This window comes from Danio rerio, chromosome 20 (genome assembly GCF_049306965.1).
Source record: "Danio rerio strain Tuebingen ecotype United States chromosome 20, GRCz12tu, whole genome shotgun sequence".
Taxonomy (NCBI): Eukaryota; Metazoa; Chordata; class Actinopteri; order Cypriniformes; family Danionidae; genus Danio; species Danio rerio.
Window position 1 is genome coordinate 4,990,429 of NC_133195.1, and position 19,572 is coordinate 5,010,000.

The 19,572-nt window shown below is 36.6% G+C and overlaps 1 protein-coding gene across 11 annotated transcripts in view; it reads right to left on the reverse strand.

The window, feature by feature from the left end:
• The window catches only part of zdhhc14 (zDHHC palmitoyltransferase 14), a 71,715-nt gene that overhangs the window by 33,142 nt on the left and 19,001 nt on the right, over window positions 1-19,572 (reverse strand). For 10 of the 11 annotated variants that reach the window (XR_012395661.1, XR_012395659.1, XR_012395663.1 and 7 more), the window contains exons 3-6: window positions 12,278-12,436; window positions 12,028-12,165; window positions 4,756-4,804; window positions 647-749 (exon numbers count right to left, since the gene is read on the reverse strand). Coding sequence is in view for 5 of the 11 variants with exons in the window: in XM_073933097.1 (XP_073789198.1) it covers window positions 647-749; window positions 4,756-4,804; window positions 12,028-12,165; window positions 12,278-12,436 (449 nt within the window). In the remaining 6 variants the exon portion in view is untranslated. 11 annotated transcript variants of the gene reach the window in all.

The window sequence follows — 19,572 nt, forward strand, 5'->3', positions numbered from 1 at the left end:
TAATTAAAATAAACAAAAATAATAATAAAATATACATCCATACTAGTATCAATACACCATATGTAAACTGCATTAGCATACTAATAACGCACTTCATAAACATGTTTTCTATTTTATACATTTACATTTTTTCAGCTTTTATTTATTCAAAATATCTCATGTGACTTTCATGATGCCAAAGGTAATGCAGAGCTGTATTCGGATTAAATGTAATCACTTATATTAATCTCAATATTGATATAGTTTAACATTTCTCCATTGTTTTTAATTGAATTGCATCATTTGCGATGCCCTAAAGCAGCTATAAATCCATAGTGTCGTGTCAGTCAGATTTTCATGTACTTCTTAGCTTCAAGCCAAAGTTGTAATGCTGTTATTCACATCAAAGCTGGTTGATCAACTTCATGTGTTCATTTCTGGCTTTAATGAATATGTTTTTGAAAATCTCTACTGGGAAAACAAACTGTACTCTTGTGGGAATTCATGAATGTCCACTTCTGACTTGATTTGTTAAGTCATTGTAATCATGCAACAACATGCAGTTCGGTTTATATTCTTATACCAGTGGATGTTATTATATAGCAGCATGATTAATTAGTTGATGAACATTTAGAGAAAACAGAAAGAGTAAAAGTGATGTACTCACATCTTCATTGGTGGTTTGATTGGAGCTGATCAGGTAGGTATGAAACCCGGACAGTCCCACAATGGACCAGACGGAAAAAAAGCACACCACCACTTCCAGGACAGTGCAAACATCAAGGAAAACAAATAGAAATCCATACATACATTACCACATCAACCAATTACATAGAAAGTGGCCCAAATGACATGCTGGAAACACTGGGTCTGTGTTCAGTCTTATTCCACCTTTTAAATCCAGAAAGCTTTAAAACACTGAAAGTGCGCTCGACTTTGGACACATGCCCATTTGTAGGGCTTTTCTTTGTCGTTTGATGAATTGCTAATGTAATGGTCAATTGAAAATGTACACAAATGTATGACAAAATTCTGTTAAGGAGCTGCTTGCTGTAAGTGCTAACAGCACAAAAACCCAGGCTGAATTTATCAATAAGGCACATCTTTTAAAGCTAGTACTTTTATACTATTTTAAGTCTGAAAGTCTGTTTTCTTAAGGTCAGCAAGGCTTTGTTTGATCAAACCTACTTTATTACGGTCTCTTTTCACACAACTGTTATGATGTGTTAACGTTCATCATCATCTTAAATTCTTAAAAGTTTTTAATATTTAGATTTTTAAAAAAACGTATGAACATTTATATGCATTTATGTATGTATTATATGCGAAATTACAAAAAATGAATTACCGCTTATGAGAGGTGTTTCTAATGCAGCGTCTATGGGACAGGACAGTAAATTTGATGTTATTCTCTCCTCTGGCTGTCGTTTTAAGTCTCGCACTATTTTTTCTCTTTTTCTGAAAGTCTTGATATCACCATCGTGGAGTTTTTCTTTTATTACTTCAGCAAAAATGACTGTAAAAAAAATTTGTTGTACTCTCCCATTCACTGCGCCAAATTATGATGCCTTCCGCTACGGACAAACCCGGAAATGTGAAAAGGGTCTATTTTGAAATAGAAATAAATGACAACTTATATATATTTAAAAAAAAAAAAAAAAAAGATGGATTTTCAGCTGTCTCATCACCCCTTTAGTGTCACAGAATTAGGGAAATCAAAAGTAGGACTATAAACCCATTCAAACTACAGATTTGACGCTTGTGATGTTTGAGAACAACAAAATATTTTACAGGTTTTCTAAAATATAAATTTTAACTTTTAATTTTAACATAGTCATTTAAATTTTAATTTTAACATAGTCATTACTAACAGAAACCTAAACCAAACAACTAAATGAAACAAAACAGCTAACCAAAATGAAACAACTAAACTAAACAAAAAAACTAAACAACTAGATGAAACAAAACAACTAAACAAAACAAATGAAACAACCAAACTAAATGAAACAACTAAACAAAACAACTAAACGAAAAAAAACTAAGCGAAATAATTAAACAAAACAACTAAACTTAAACAACTAAATGAAAAAATCAACTAAATTAAACAATTAAACAAAACAACTAAACTAAATGAAACATCTCAACAAAACAATTAAACTAAATGAAACAACTAAACGAAACAAAACAACTAAACAACACAACTAAACTAAACGAAACAACTAAACTAAAAAAACTAAACGAAACAATTAAACAAAACAACTAAACTTAATTAAACAACTAAACTAAACAACTAAACTAAACGAAACAACTAAAAGAAAAAAAAATAAAACAACTAAAAGAAAAAAAAACTAAACGAAACAAATAAACAAAACAACTAAACTTAATTAAACAACTAAATGGAAAAAAATCAACTAAATAAAACAATTGAACAAAACAAGTAAACTAAATGAAACAACTAAACAAAACAATTAAACTAAATGAAACAACTAAACGAAACAAAACAACTAAACAAATCAAATAAACTAAACTAAACAACTAAACGAAACCACTAAACAAACCAATTAAACTTAATGAAACAGCTAAGTGAAACAACTAAACAAACCAAATAAACTGAATGAAACAACTAAACGAAACAACTAAACAAACCAATGAAACTAAATGTACAACTAAATGAAACAATTAAATTAAATGAAACAACTAAATGAAACAACTAAACAAAACAATTAAACTAAATCTACAACTAAACAAAACAACTAAACTAATTGAAACAACTTAACGAAACAACTAAACAGAACAATTCAACTAAATGAAACAACTAAACGAAACAACTAAACAAATGAAACAACTAAACGAAACAACTAAACTAACCAATTAAACTAAATGAAACAACTAAACGAAACAACTAAACAAACCAATTAAACTAAATGAAACAACTAAACTAAATGAAACAACTAAACGAAACAACTAAACGAAACAACTAAACAAACCAATTAAACTAAACAAAACAACTAAACAAAACAATTACACTAAATGAAACAACTAAACAAATCAACTAAACAAAACAACAATACTAAATGATACAACTAAACAAAACAATTAAACTAAATGAAACTTAACAAAACAACTAAAAACAAAGCAACTAAACGAAACAACTAAACAAAATAAAACAACTAAACTAATCAACTTAACTAAACAAAACCGGACAACTAAATGAAACGGAACAACTAAACTAAACTAAACAACTAAATTAAACTAATGTGCTAACAGTACAAAAATGAAATGGGTTGATCAATAAGGCGCATTTTTTAAAGGTACTGTCATACTATTTATTTAATAGACTGAAAGGCTTTCGTTGTTGTTTTTGAAAGGGGTTTCTTAAGATCAGCGAGGCTTTGTTTAAATAACCATACATTATTATTGTAAAACAAATTATGACAACTTTAAATATTAAATATATTTTGTAAATATATAATGATCAAAAGGCCTTGAATGTTGATTTTGTTATGATCAATAATGCTTCATATTTTTGTGGGAACTGCAATCTTGTTTTATTAAGTGGAATCTTTGATGAATAGAGTTGATATAAAAGTAATTTTACAAAACAACTCAGGGTACTACATGTTTTCAGAGAGGAAACAGTGAATTTCATTAATAAAGGAATTGTAAGAAAATATTACAGCATACATCTAACGGTGTATTGGGCGTTTTTTTTCCTTGAAACAAGAATAAAAATATATGAAAAATTACGTTGTATCACATTGTGTCTTAACTAGACGCGACATGACAAACATAACAAACATATCACATTGTGTCTTAACTAGATGCGACATGAAACATGATAAAAGATATCTTTTTAATGTTTTAATCATCAACAACAGAGATTCGCATAATTTCTATTCTATTCTATCCGCTGCGGCAAAAACCCAGCATAAACTACAAACACAATGATCACCTCAGGTACTGATTATGTGCTTTATTCAATGTCAAATGCTACTAATATGAGTTTAAATACTAGTTAACGGGGCATTTACTGCCATAATGCTGAAAGATAGTTTACTTCAGATCTTGAAAATAACATATATATATATTATATAAAAATAAATATATTATTAAATTTAGCTTCAAACTAAATTTGTCTCCTTTACGAGTACATTTTAATGAAAAATCAGACAAATCGACGATCAAGAAAACGATTTGCAGTTTGTGCCCTGCGACGCTTGTTTTTGCTGGCACTAGCATGTGTTGACTTGCTTGATTGCTTATGGGAGAGTCTATCATGAGGCAATAAATGATGCATGACAAGCTAATAATTGACCATGAGCAGGAAGCCGCTCTCACTAATGAACACGACAGCGAGACGTCCCCGTGCTAATATAAATCAGCGCTCCGCATATTTGCGCAGGCACCGAGAAAATCACCTTTTCTGGGGGTCTCGCCGTTTTCATCTCGGATACGGAAAGACTTCCCACAGACCGTATTTAAAAACATATTTCTTTCCATTGAAACCAGAGGGCCACCGACAAGATGTAAAGAGAGTGAGTATGAGCTGCTTTTCTGCAATTGTGTTCTAGAGGTGTGAAACCAGAAATAGACTCGACTCCTATTGCACAGCCTCTTCCCACACACACACACACACACACACACACACACACACACACACACACACACACACACACACACACACACACACACACACACACACACACACACACACACACACACACACACACACACACACACACACACACACACACACACAGTTTAGTGAAAGGATATCTAGCAGGGCTGTCTTTGAGAGCACTAAGAAAGCCAGTCCTGTTGGATCCTGCAGGAAAAGCACTGGTTATGTAACAAAGAAAAGCTGTCACAGGAACACGAAACGCAAATCTCAAAAAGCAGACAGCACATTCAGAAATGACAAGGAGAAGGAATTAACCAGACGCTGCGGACATTTGAAATCCTACACTTTTATGAGAAACCTATAGAGGTGATGCTAGTAAAAACAGCTTATTAAAGGGATAGAAAAAATGAAAAAGTCAAGTTAATTTACTCATTTACAGGTTACCTGTGATGTAGATGTAAAACATTAAATAAAACTGAGCTGTATCTGTGGTCTGGTGATCCTTAACCCTTTCTTGCGCGAGTTAAAAATACTCCAGCTGACCCTTCACCGTGAGTTTTTTTGTGACCGTAACTGAAGGCTGATTTATACTTCTGCGTCAAACGCCGGCGTATGCTACGGCGCTAACGCATAGCCCATCGTCGTGGCCGTCAGTGTTGCTGACGTGCAGCTCTCAAAAAATGTAACTACATGTCGAAACGACGCGTAGCGCAAGCTCTGTGATTGGTCGGCTTGTTAGCGCTGAAGAGTCTGGGCGGGACCGAGAGTCACGTGAATGGTGCGAGCCTGATAGAGCGATTGTTTACAAGTGTGGAGTCCCGTGAAGGAGCTCCGGATGGAAAGATTTGTTTTGTGTTTACCTCATAGTTAAAGTTGTTGCACGTCCGCCGGTTCCTGCCTCAAAATGAGCGAGTTTGAGCCACTTGTACATTCAGGAAGTGTTCAGGAAAAGCAAAACAGCAGCGAAGAAACTCGACACAGAGGAACATTTACACCTCACTGCCAACTAGCGTTTCGGAAATGTTAATGCAGACCAACAGAGACAGCGCGCAGAAGTATAAATGCACAGCTACGGGCGTTGCATGCGCCGTGGGTTATGCCAGTCACTTGACGCAGAAGTATAAACCAGGCTTTAGAATCCATTACGTTGGAAGATTCCCATGAGGAGTTTTTCACATGACCCACCAGCCCCAATGATCTATATATTAGGGTTGGGCCGATAGACGATGCCATCGTCCATCGCCGATGGCTGACAAACTTCACGATGCTGAGCCGGCATCGCGATCCATCACCCCGCCCCACATTTATATTGATATATAACTTATTATTTGTACGTCATCTTCATAGCAATAACGGTCTTTTCATGAGCTGTGTTAAATGTTACAGATAGCTGCCGCTTGCACGACTGACAGCATCGTGAGGATTAAATAAAGGATTATACAGAACCTCTCACGCTTAAAATGTGTAGATTCAGTGGCAAACGTTGTTACCTGCAAACCCCGTCCCACAGACTTTACAGTGAAAGGCTTTAGCCTTTACTCTGTTATCCACTCTTGGAAAAGTGTAAATGGGGGATTAACATTCAGCACATGATCACTAATAAGATGTGCCATTATTAGTAACTTTAGGGGCTCGATTTTGACAATCCATGCGCAAAGTTTAAAACGCAAGGCGCAAACGCATTCAGGGCGTGTCAGAATCCACTTTTGCTAATATAAGGATGGAAAAATCCGCTTTGCGCCGTGGCGCATGGTCTAAAAGGGTTGAGCTAATTCTCTTAATGAGTTATCGGTGTGTTTTGAGAATAAACCAATCAGAGTCTCATCTCCCATTCCCTTTAAGAACCAGTTGCTTTGCGCTATAGCGCATTTGCTATTTAAATGACGACTTTGTAAGTTGAAAAACTAAGCATTTCACTAGCAAGAAAAAAAGTTAAACAGAGGATCTACAGGACGAGAATGAGAGATAACGCCTCTCAATATCTACTTTCACTCTCGTGGATAGGGAAACCTTTATGCACAGACAATAATTAGCCTATAAATAATTATTTTGTTTGTTAAGCGCAAATATTTGCTTCAAAACTATTTCTAAATTCGGTTCTAATTTCCAGCAATCGAATAAACGAACAATAATAACGAAGTGTGCTTAAAAACCAGAGTTATATCCTAAAACACATGCTGTGTTCCATATGGTCTAAAACCTGACAGGAGGACAAATCTAAGCTTGTTTTTAATAAAACAAATTTAAATATGCATATAATAAATAATACTATTAATAATGATAACATTATACAAAAGCAAACTGTTATTACACTGGTGCTACCAAGTAAAAAAGTTAATTTCGAGCCGTGATTAAGATGCACTGTTAACCAATCCAACAGTGGATGTTCTGCTCCTATAGTGTTAATGTCTCGCGGGTTATCTAATCACAAGTGGTCAGCTGAGAACCATCTGCAATTATACTTGGTAATAATAACATCCAAAGGGAATGTCTTGTGATCGCATCCTGAGGGAAGGATCTTGAGTTAATGACTACATATTTTGCTTATAGCATCAGTGTGATGCCGCATGTTTAAAAAAAGCAGCATAACTCATCACTTTTGTTAGTATTTGGCTGTACTAGCAAATAATATAATACAATATGCCAGAACATACAAAAATATTAGCGCTCCTGAGAAATTTGGATTATTTTCCCAAAGTATTTTGCAAGTGCTGATTACTGGAAAGAGAGATGGTTTTCAACATAATAGATTTAATAAATGAAAACTAATTTCTTTTATCTTTGCCAACTTGACAGTACACAATTCTCTAGTTATTTGGCAAGATACAACTAATATTTAGCTTAAAGTGCAATTTAAAACTGGGTTAATTAGGCTCACTAGGTTAAAAAATATCCTACTTGTGCCTCTTTTTACAAGATGTAAAATAAATCTCTGATGTCTCTAGAGTGTGTATGTGAAATTTCAGCTCAAAATACACCACAAACAATGTTTTTTGACTCTTTAAATCTGCCCCTTTTAGGCTTTGATCCAAATTGTGCCATTTTGGTGACTGTCGCTTTAAATTCAAATGAGATTGAGCTCTTTTTAAAAGAGGGCGGAGCTACAAATGCCTGTGTATCAGCATAGTGGCAGATTTACAAAACAGGACTAATGTCCTATGCTAATGAGGGACAGATCATCACCAATGGGCGGGACTTTATCCCTCTGATGTCAATCAAAGTGTTTCTGCAGACTGTTTTTATCAAGTGTGATTATAAATAGTTTAATAAATAAACTTTTACCACGAGAAGCCGGTTATATTCTCAGACTGTAGCCACACAACTGTGGTCAAACCCCTTGTAAAAGTGATTTTTGCATAATGTGTCCCCTTTAAAAGAGCTAATATTATTGATTTTTGCAGGGGTTTTTCTTATATATTTGGGTATTTTAATTCTAAACTAAATTGTTTAATACTAAACTAAAATAATATAAATATCTAAAAGTAATTAAATAAATAGACAAATCAATAATTCTTCAGTACCCACGATGCGCTAGAGAAACTAAAAACAATCCCAAGCCGCCGTCTTGACACTGGCAACCTAAATCACCTTCTGGACTGCTTCAAAGTCAGCCGCTGTGCTTAATGCTAATGCTTTCCGGAGGGCATCTGAGGAGAGATCGGTGGGTAAATAAAGCCGCACTGAATGTGCCCTGTCCAATAAACATCTTACAGAAGCCATTTGTCACTACGGCAAGCCCAAAGTGGACCTGCCCTCACGGCCCGATTGATCAGCTGTGTGCAGTAAACAAGCGCTGAGCTCAGGCTTACAGCCGCTCCATCACTTCACCAGAGGAGGAAAAACTGCCTCGTCAGCGGCTTGCGGTCTACTCCTGCCAGTCCACAGCCGATCGATGGTGGAAAGCCGTACCAATACATCACACTGACAGAGCACCAGTACTACTGTAGGTCTTAAAGGAGCATTTTGGTGCAAATAGTCCACGCAAATATGATATGAAAAAACTTTGGTGCCAATAGACTAGTAGTTAGAGCAGGGGTCACCAAACTTGTTCCTGGAGGGCTGGTGTCCTGGAGATTTTAGCTCCAACCCTAATCAAACACACCTGAACAAGCTAATCAAGATCTTACTAGGTATACTAGAAACACCCAGGCAGATGTGTTAAGGCAAGTTAGAGCTACACCCTGCATTGACACCGGCCCTCCAGGACAGAGATTGGTGACCCCTGGGTTAAAGCGTCGACACAAAGCAGTGAGGTGCTCAAAGTGACCCGAGTTCGAGTCCCGGCTCGAGGTCCTTTGCCGATCGTTCCCCTCTCTCTGCTTCCCATGCAGTCGCCATCATAATGTCCTATAAAAGACTCTTTAGATATTCATGATTCAATTCTGAGAGTTGCATTTCAATTCCAAAATCTCCAAATTCAATTCCAGATTCTTGATCTGAACATTTTCCTTTTTGCAAATAGGTCAAAAGTCATAAATGACAGTCACGCATTACACACTTTCCATCGCCACATGAAGTCTGTGACTGAAGTTTAGAATTTTGCAATATTTTGGCTCTAAAAACAAGGTGTATAATAATAAAAATAATAATAATTCCTTACATTTATATAGCGCTTTTCTGGCTACTTAAAGTGCTTTACACATTTTTGGGGGGGGATCTCCTCATCCACCAACAGTGTGCAGCATCCACCTGGATGACGTGACGGCAGCCATATTGTGCCAGACCATACACCACATTACAGCTTAGTGGTGGCCATGATGGACAGAGACCAGTGGGCAAAATTTGGCCAGTATGCCGGGGTTAAACCCCTAATCTCTTTCAAAGGACATCTTGGGATTTCAAATGGCCACAGAGAGTCAGGACCTCGGTTCCATGTTTCATCCGAAAGACGGCGCTCAATATCTAAGCAATATACTAGGGTGTTTGGACCACACAGACCACAGCTCGATGTATTGGTTAGTTTGATGACAGATTAGTGCACTTTTTGAAAAAGATGAAAAACCCCTAAAAATAAAATAATAATAATAAAAAAAAAATAATAATAATATATATATATATATATATATATATATATATATATATATATATATAATTACGAAAAAAGAAAGTTAAATAAAACAAAAACATTTGTCACCTCGTGCTTAGAAAAAATCATTACATTTGATTATTTCAAAGAGATTTTTTCTATATGACGCTTTACAATAATAAATCTGTGCATATATATTAGATATTAAAAAATGGGGGAAAAAATAAAACATAAGATCAGTCCAAAAATTTGCACACCTAAATTAATGTGTAAAAAATTTTCTAATATACATTTTTAACAAACAGGAAAAATCAAGAGAAACATAAAAAAAATGGCTGAAACTTATTTATATAATTCATTTACATTTTGCAATATGTGATTCGAATTTAAATGTATTATCTATCTATTCCTTAAGATGTTAGGTGAGCAAACTTTTATTTTAATAGATGTTTAATAAAAGTGCTTTGTTATTTTCAACATACAATATTTGGTCCCACTTTATATTAGGTGTCCCTAACTACTATGTACTTACATTAAAAAATAAATATAATGTGCTTACTGTGTTTATAATGTATTTGAGAACACGTGGAGCTTTTGAGTTGGGATAGGGGTTGGGTTATGGACAGGTTTGGTGGTATGGGTAGGTTTAAGGGTGGGTTAAGGTGTAAGGGATGGTCAACAGTGTATTTACAAATGTAATTACAAAAGTTAATTATAGATGTAGTTACATACATGTATTTAATCAAGCAAAAGTACACAGTAAATACATGTATTTACACAATAAGTACATTGTAACAAACTATTAATTCCTATGTAAGTATATATTAGTTAGGGCCACTTAATATAAAGTGGGACCCAATATGTAAAAGATTTCGGCTATATTCACTGAGAAATTAATCAAAACTATTATTTTCTAAATGGGTTCAATTCACTTCATATGTTGACTTCTGTATATACAGTGGGGGAACTAAGTATTGAACACATCACCATTTTTCAGAAAACATTTCTAAAGGTGCGGTTGACTAGAAATTTTCCCCGAATGTTGGTAACAACCAAAGAAATCCATATATGCAAAGAAAACAAACCTAATTAGTTTCAAATTAAGTTATGTGTAATATAATGAAATGACACAGGGAAAGAGTATTGAACACATGAAGAAACGGAGGTATAGAAAGGCAGTGAAAGCCCAGTCAGCAGTCGAAATCTCTCAGTAGTTATTCAGCAACCCTCTGTTTTTTGTCACCGTAAATTAATATTAGGAGCTTCAGTCCAACATCAAGATTAACAGGATGATAAACATGAAACCAGGGTGGGCATTTTAGCAAAACAATGACCCAAAACACAGCAAAGGAAACTCTCAAATGCTTTCAGAGAAAGAAAATCAAGCTGTGGAATGGCCTAGCCAATCACCTGATCTGAATCCAATATAAAATGCAAATTAAAGATGAGATTTGATAGATGACACCGACAGAACCATCAAGGTTTTTACACTCTGTTGACGTCTTTAGAAATACTCCTAGAAAAAAAAACATGACGTGTTCAATACTTATTTTCCCTGCTGTATATTAAACTCGATACCAGGGGTCACCAACCTTTTGGAAACTGAGAGCTACTTCTTGGGTAGTGTGAAGGGCTACAAGTTATGAAATAACACATTTTTCCTTAATTTACTTTTAATTATATGTTATTATTAATAATTAATAATATTCATCTATGTGAAGACATTGATCATGTTAATGATTTCTCACAGTAGTTGTCAACAATGATTTAACAAGTTAGATAAATATCAGTATTCAACACTTCATTTCTCTGAAATTGTTTTAAATGTTTTTTTTTTATATATATATAACTTAAAGTAATTTTCAAATTTACACCAATGCAAGTGTGATTTAAAAAGAATACCTATAAAAATATTAGATGCATCTTACTCATATATGGTGCTATGGTGAGCTTTTTTTAGAACAGGCCCGCGGGCAACTCATGTGAACCTGGCGGGCTACCTGGTGCCCACGGGCACCATGTTGGTGACCCCTGCTCTATACAGTGCTTTCCTATTTATTCCAAGCCAAATCAAAAATTCCCTGACCTTTTCCTGATATTAACTGACTAAAAAGCTGGATTCCCATGAAATATACTGATTATTAAAAAATAGGCAGAAGCGTTGAGCAGTCCCTTTGGAAATCCCTCAGCGATCGCTGAATTGAATGCAAAAATAAAGCAAAATCTAAAGCTTGACATTTATTTGAATTGCTTCCTGCCGGTTTTGGCTGGCCCGGACACTGCAGCAGTCAAACCCTACCGTTGGCAATTGTTTAACAGCAAAACACCAATAAGTACAGTAAGATAAGATCTGTCATGAGTGTTTGGGTTATATAAAGAAGTAGGCGGTCGTCCCTCTTACTCAGTATTACGTGCGTGATGACGAAGGCGAAGATGAAGATGGTGAGGAAGGAGAGCGAGAGGATGAACAGGTAGAAGAAGCGATAGTTCCTCCTCCCCACGCAGTTGCCCACCCACGGGCAGTGATGATCGAATCTATCTGAGGACAAATGCACAGCCGGGAAAATCATACGTTAGCACTTTCGTTGCATGATGCGGACTGTTATATAAAGATGTTTGCAGACGCGCGCGCGGCATACACACATGCTTACCCACGCAGTTGTCACACAGGCTGCAGTGTGAGGCCCGCGGCGGTCTGAAGATCTTGCAGGTGAAACAGTATTTCAGCTTGACTGTTTGACCGTTAATGAGCACCTCTCGGGTGCGCGGCGGTGGTCTGTAGCCTGGGCCGCTCGGGCCATTGTTTGCGTCTGCGAAACAAGAACAGACACAAGACTCAAGAGATTCCTTCTGGAGAAAAGTGAAAGAGGAGGAATTCGTCTCTATGGTGGTGCTGGAACAGAAAGACAAAAAAGTCATTTCATGACAACGATATATACCACGATACTGTAACTTTTCTGTAAATTCAATCAATAAGTAGTTTTATGTACAACCACAAAGTTGGGACAGTATGGAAACTCAAATTAAAAAGAAAGTAGTGATTTCAAAATTTACTTTGACTTTTATTTCATTGCAGACAATACAACAAACATTATTTACTGTGTTCCTCATGGTATATATATATATATATATATATATATATATATATATATATATATATATATATATATATATATATACATATATATATATATATATATACATATATATATATATATATATATATATAAATATATATATATATATATATATATATATATATATATATATATAAAAATACATATATATATATAAATACATATATATATATAAATACATATATATATATATATATATATATATATATATATATTTTTTTTTTTTTTTTTAATTTATTTATTTATTTATTTTTCAAAATAAACATGTATTTCAATTTTGGTTCTTGCACATTGGAACAGTAGAAGCTTTTACAACTTTGTAACATTTAAAAGATGTTTAGGGACTAAAGACATCAAGTGATGAAGTGTTACAGGTGTAATTTTTCCCCATTCTTCATGAAAACAAGTCTTAAGATGAGCAAAAAAAAAACCTGAAGTACTGATTTATCTGACCATAGTACACATTTCTACTGTGTGATGGTCATAGACTGTAAAATTTATGGACGTAGTATCCGTGACGTCACCCATAGGTTTCTAAAGAGCGCAAAAGAAGCCACAAGTAGGCGCGGCCAACCGTCGCCATTTTGTTTGCGAGTCATCACACTCAAGGCGGGATACCAAACAAGGGCAAAGAGGCGGAGAGTGAGCGGAGCTACAGACACTGCTGGCATTTTGCTTGCAACCTCCAACTCTCTCTCAGGAAGCCAATACGGAAGTGACTAAAACTGCAATTCATCCGAAATCCCGCTAGTCCTGGCCGCTCCTGGCTCCAAAACAGAGCAAATTTTAATTGAGCCCACTGTTAGAATGGCCAACTTTACAGCAGAAAAATAGTTGTTTACAGCCTGCTACAAAAAAAGATTTTGGTTAATACAGCTAATATTATCCTTCATGACAACTGTGAGGGGGGTGAATTTTTTTATAACTCATCCATTTCCTTTATATTAAGTTATATTGAGTTTGCATAAATAAGGGCGTGGCCACTTGAGTGACAGCTAGGTCTTGTTGGTCGCCGTCACGTCACCTCAGCTGAATCCTGCAGATTAGCCACTGAACTCGGCATATTTATCGTATTTCTGTGTTGTTTTATGTGGCTTTACACAGTCAACTGCCTTTTGGACTTGTTTCCTACAATTATTTGATGGCATGGCATGCTGAGGGCACTTAATTGTGCTCACAAACCATTCACGTGGCCTCCGTTTCCCATGTGAGTAAAGTTATATACTTATATACCATCTCTATACATGTATTTGTTTTATTTAAGATCATTTATAGTTTATATTTATATTTAGAGCTGTAATGCACTCCAGAATCTGTCAGATTGATCAGCTGTAGGCTCTAAAACAGTCATCTGAAGCTTTGTCATACACTGTTATGCTGGATTTCACCAATAGTCTTACATTAACTAACACAGACTATATCTGAAGTGTTTGGAAGTAATTTGCGTTTTCCTCCTGTTGAAAAACGTCATAAGAACAATGTTTAGTGGCTCAATGTATTACAGCAGTGTGTTTTTAAAAGACTAAACACTTTATTGATATAGTATACAACCAAGCACATGTAGTCAGAATACAAACGAGTCACAGGTGATAAAGTATTAAGCGTTCTTCCAAAGTAAAGTGTGTCTGAACCAGGTCCAAGCAAAATGCCAGCAGTGTCTGTAGCTCCGCTCACTCTCCGCCTCTTTGCCCTTGTTTGGTATCCCGCCGTGGGGTTGATGACGCGCGAACAAAATGGCGACGGTTGGCCGCGCCTACTTGTGGCTTCTTTTGCGCTCTTTAGAAACCTATGGGTGACGTCACGGATACTACGTCCATATATTTTACAGTCTATGGTTTAGACACACTTTACTTTGGGATGCTTAATACTTTATCACCTGTGACTCGTTTGTATTCTGACTACATGTGCTTGGCTGTACACTATATCAATAAAGTGTTTAGTCTTTTAAAAACATTGCTGTAATACACTGAGCCTCAAAGCATAGTTCTTATGACATTTTTCAACAGGAGGAAAACGCGAATTACTTCCAAACACTTCAGATATAGTCTGTGTTAGTTAATGTAAGACTATTGGTGAAATCCAGCATAACAATGTATGACAACGCTTCAGATGACTGTTCTAGAGCCTACAGCTAACGTTAATCAATTCGTCAGATTCTGGAGTGCATTACAGCTCTAAATATAAATATAAACTATAAATGATCTTAAATAAAACAAATACATGTATAGAGATGATATATAAGTATATAACTTTACTCACATGGGAAACGGAGGCCACGTGAATGGTTTGTGAGCACAAATAAGTGCCCTCAGCATGCCATGCCATCTAATAATTGTAGGAAACAAGTCCAAAAGGCAGTTGACTGTGTAAAGCCACATAAAACAACACAGAAATACGATAAATATGCCGAGTTCAGTGGCTAATCTGCAGGATTCAGCTGAGGTGACGTGACGGCGACCAACGAGACCTAGCTGTCACTCAAGTGGCCACGCCCTTAATAATGCAAACTTAATATAAAGGAAACGGATGAGTTATAAAAAAATTCACCCCCTCACAGTTGTCATGAAGGGTAATATTAGCTGTATTAACCAAAATCTTTTTTTGTACCAGGCTGTAAACACCTTTTTTCTGCTGTAAAGTTGGCCATTCTAACAGTGGACTCAATTGAAATTTGCTCTGTTTTGGAGCCAGGACTAGCAGAATTTCGGCTGAATTGCAGTTTTAGTTACTTCCGTATTGGCTTCCTGAGGGAGAGCGGGAGGTTGAAACCTGGTGATGGTGCATCCCAGATGCCTCTGAGCCCAGAGAACTCGACGGCGCTTTTGGACACTGTTAACATAGGGCTTCCTTTTGGCTAGGTGCAGTTTTAATTGGCATTTGAGGGTCTAACTATGTATTTTGGTCAGGGCTTGACAGTTCGACCATTTCGCTCGCATTTGCGACTAAAAATAGATGTGTGCGAACTGGAAAATTTGTTTAGCGGCACTTGCGATTTATTTATTTTTTATTAGCTTAATTACTGACTTAATTCACTTGGTCACGATAAAACAACATGTTCTGGTGAATTAGGCATGGCAAGGCAAGTTTATTTATAAAGCACATTTCGTACACAGTGGCAATTCAAAATACTTTACATAAACAAGAATAAAAAAATATATAATATATAATAGTGCGATCTGTCGGACGTAGCACAGTGCTCAATCAGTGAAGGCACAGCTGAACAGATGTGTTTTCAGTCTTGATTTGAATGTGCCTAATGTTGGAGCACATCTGATCATTTCTGAAAGCTGATTCCAGCAGCGAGAACAATTCATCTGTTCAAGTTATTCCACTAAAATAGTCGGCATGAACCGTAAATTGCTGAGATTTTTATTTCAGTGTGTTGATGTTCTTTCAGCTGTAAAGTAATATCGATTAGGGAGGGGGTTTTACTTCTGTGCATCATTCCCTCATAGCAAACTAATGGTAAGAAGTGCGTGGTTAAGAATATAGTGCCTGAAGCCGTCAAGCCAACGTCAACAGGAAAAGAACTGACTCTCCAAACTTGGAAACAAATGGTCAGACTATAATTGAAGCTCAATAATTATAGATTAACAACAGATTTTAATATTCTTCACAGATTCCCTTAAGTGGTTTTAAAAGTGGTGGTACATTATGAAAGATGTTTTCCACTTCCGAGTAAACTATTAGTTTAATGGGCTCTTATCTGACCCTCAGCACGTTGTGCATCTTCTGAGCAGCGAATGGCGCCGCCGGGGCTCACAGGAGTGTTTGCTTGCTACTATATTATTCATACGAACAGCAGGGACACATAACTTCAAATCCTGAACTGACAAACCTGAGCTAAAGTGCACTTCCTGGCTAAGCTTAAGTGATTTCAATTTCTCACCACTGGGCTCCACTAAATTCTCAAGTCTCAACGTGAAACCAGCAAACTCATTAAAGCAGTTGACTCCATTTATATATAACCAGCAAAGCAGATGCAAGAGAATCAAATTAATCCACGCAATGAGGAAAATCTCAACTAATTTGTCTTGTTTTGGCAAATGGTGTGACCTGCAGTGATTTCACAGTATAATTCAGATTATAAAATGGAAAGCTCTGTTTCTTGATTCTGATTGGTCGAGCAGGGTTCTACGCTGTTGTAAATGACTCGAAACACCTGTGACCTCATTACATCAATATCACTTTGCCGGTGTGTGTGTTGGACATCCATGTTGCTCAGCAACCACTGTTTCAGAGGTACTACATTGTTTGGTGGAAGAATACGTTTTTTTTAGTAATTGATTCATTCTTTTTCCTTCGGCTTAGGGCTCTATTTTGACGGTCCATGTGCAGAGCACAAAACGCAGGACGCAAACGCTTTCAGGGCGTGTCAGAACGCATTTTTGCTAATTTAAGGACGGGAAAATCTGCTTTGCGCCATGGCGCATGGTCTAAAAGGGTTGAGTTTATTTTCTTAATGAGTTATAGGTGTGTTTTGAGAATAAACCAATCAGAGTCTCATCTCCCATTCCCTTTAAGAGCCAGCTGCGTTGCTCCAAGAGCGCATTTTGACGTAAAGTAAGTTCACCTTCGCTTTTGCTCTCGTGGATAGGGAAACCTTTACGCACAGACATCAATTAGCCTATAAATAATTTATTTAGTTTGTTAAGCGCAAAGATTTGTTTCTAAATTCAGTTCTAATTTCTAGCAAACGAATAAATGAACAATAATAACCAAGTGTGGTCAAAATACTGAGTTATTTCCAAATACACCTGCCATGCCTCATATGGTCTAAAATTTGACAGGTGGACAAACCTAAGCTTGTTTTTAATAAAACAAATATAAATATGGATATAATAAATAATACTGCTAATAATAATAACATTATACAAAAGCAAATTGAATGAACTGAAAAAGCCTCCCGAGATGAAGAAAGTAAGGCAGTGGTTTTTAAATCTTCATGTAGGCTAGAAATTAATATGTTTTGTAATATTTTAATCATTTATATTTATGTCCTGTATATATTATATATTATATATTATACTTATATTTTTCATACGTAAAGATATTTGCGTATTGCTCTGCATCTTGTTTGTAGTGTGTAAGCCAGGCGCACTTTGCGCCAGACAATAGACCGACTTTGTTCTGGTCTAAAGAACAGACTATTTACAGTTTCTCAAAATAGCAACGCGCCAAAACACTCCTGCTTTTTTAGACCAGAACGCTTATTTGGCGCACATTTGAGTGCAAATGCATTTGCTATTTAAACGGTGTGGCGCAACACCTCAAAATGACCCTTGCGCCGAGCTAAAAGTATCAAAAGACTATTGCGCCGCGCCTTGCGCCACATTGCACCCGGTGTATGATAGGGCCCTTAGTCTCTGATTGAGGTCGCCACAGCGGAATGAAATATTCCCCTATATGTTTTGCGCAGTGGATGCCCTTCCAGCAGCAACCCAGTACTGGAAAACGCCCATTCACACACACACTCATACACTACAGTCAATTTTGTTTACCCAATTCCCCTATAACAGATGTCTTTGGACTGTGGGGGAAACCGGAGCACCCAAAGAAAACCCAGGAGAACACAAGGAGAGCATGTAAACTCCACACAGAAATACCAACTGGCCTGCGACCTCCTTCCTGTGAGGCGAACCACTGAGCCACCGTGCTGCCTTTTTTAGTAACAAGAGCAGGCGCAGCCATTGGAATCTGATTGGCTCAAGACTTCCAGTCACTTCCACTGATTTTTAGCCATTAAAGCAGGGTGTTTTCACATGTCTAGTTTCATAAAAGTATGGAAAGTGGGTGAGTCCAGCTTTGTTAAGTTGGGAGTGTCGTGTGGCGAAAGAGGGAAGGGTTGGCATGAAAAGGAGAGTGTCAGTTCGAGCATGTGCTGATTATTACAGCAGCAACACCAACACAGATGCAGGGCAGATAGACAGTAGCCCCTTTCACACATACAGACCTTTCCGGAAAATTGGCGGCAATTTTCTGGAAAGGTTGTATGTGTGAACAGGTCCTTTTTGAAAATACCGGTAAATTCGTTCTGGCTATTTTCCGGAAAGAGAAGTTGTAACATTACCGGCAATTTGCCGGAATGCTGCGCTGTGTGAACGCAGAAGGAAGATTGCTGTAATAAGCGCGTGCACGTCTAGATTGTGCTGAAGTGAGACGTCTGCTTTAGCCAATCACAACAGTCAGACGCATTTACGTCCGCGCGATTTATGAGAATAAAAGCCATTGAATATTTTTCCAGACACATTTAGCTGCTAGAAGTTAGTCAGATCACGTTTATATGTTCTTCTTAATGCCAACTGTGTAAATAATCATCGATGAGATGCTCATGATAAGCCGTTGTTTGTTTACCTTCAAGCATTGCGTGTGCCTGTGAAACAGCCTGTGAGCGCCTGCACACGCACATATTATGAACATCTCGACATGCGAAAGTGATCCTGCGAAAGTTGTTCACAATATTGATCATCTACAGAGTTTGTAATGTAGTCAAATGTTTACAAATACAAGCGCAGCCGTTTAAAGCTCATTTGTGGTGAATGATGTCAGATTTTACCGGTATTTTGGAATAGAGTGTGAATGCTCTTTTCCGGAAAATTTCTGTAACGTCCTCGCCTGTGTGAACATCGCTTTTTTGAATATACCGGTAAAGTCGTTCCGGAAATTTTCCAGATATTTACCGGGGTATCACTGTGTGAAAGGGGCTGGTGACTACGTTTACTTGGACATCAGTAATCAAATTATTTGCCAAATTATTAACTTGTGGAATTTAACTGCAGTTTGGCACTTTTATTCAGGAACATTTCATG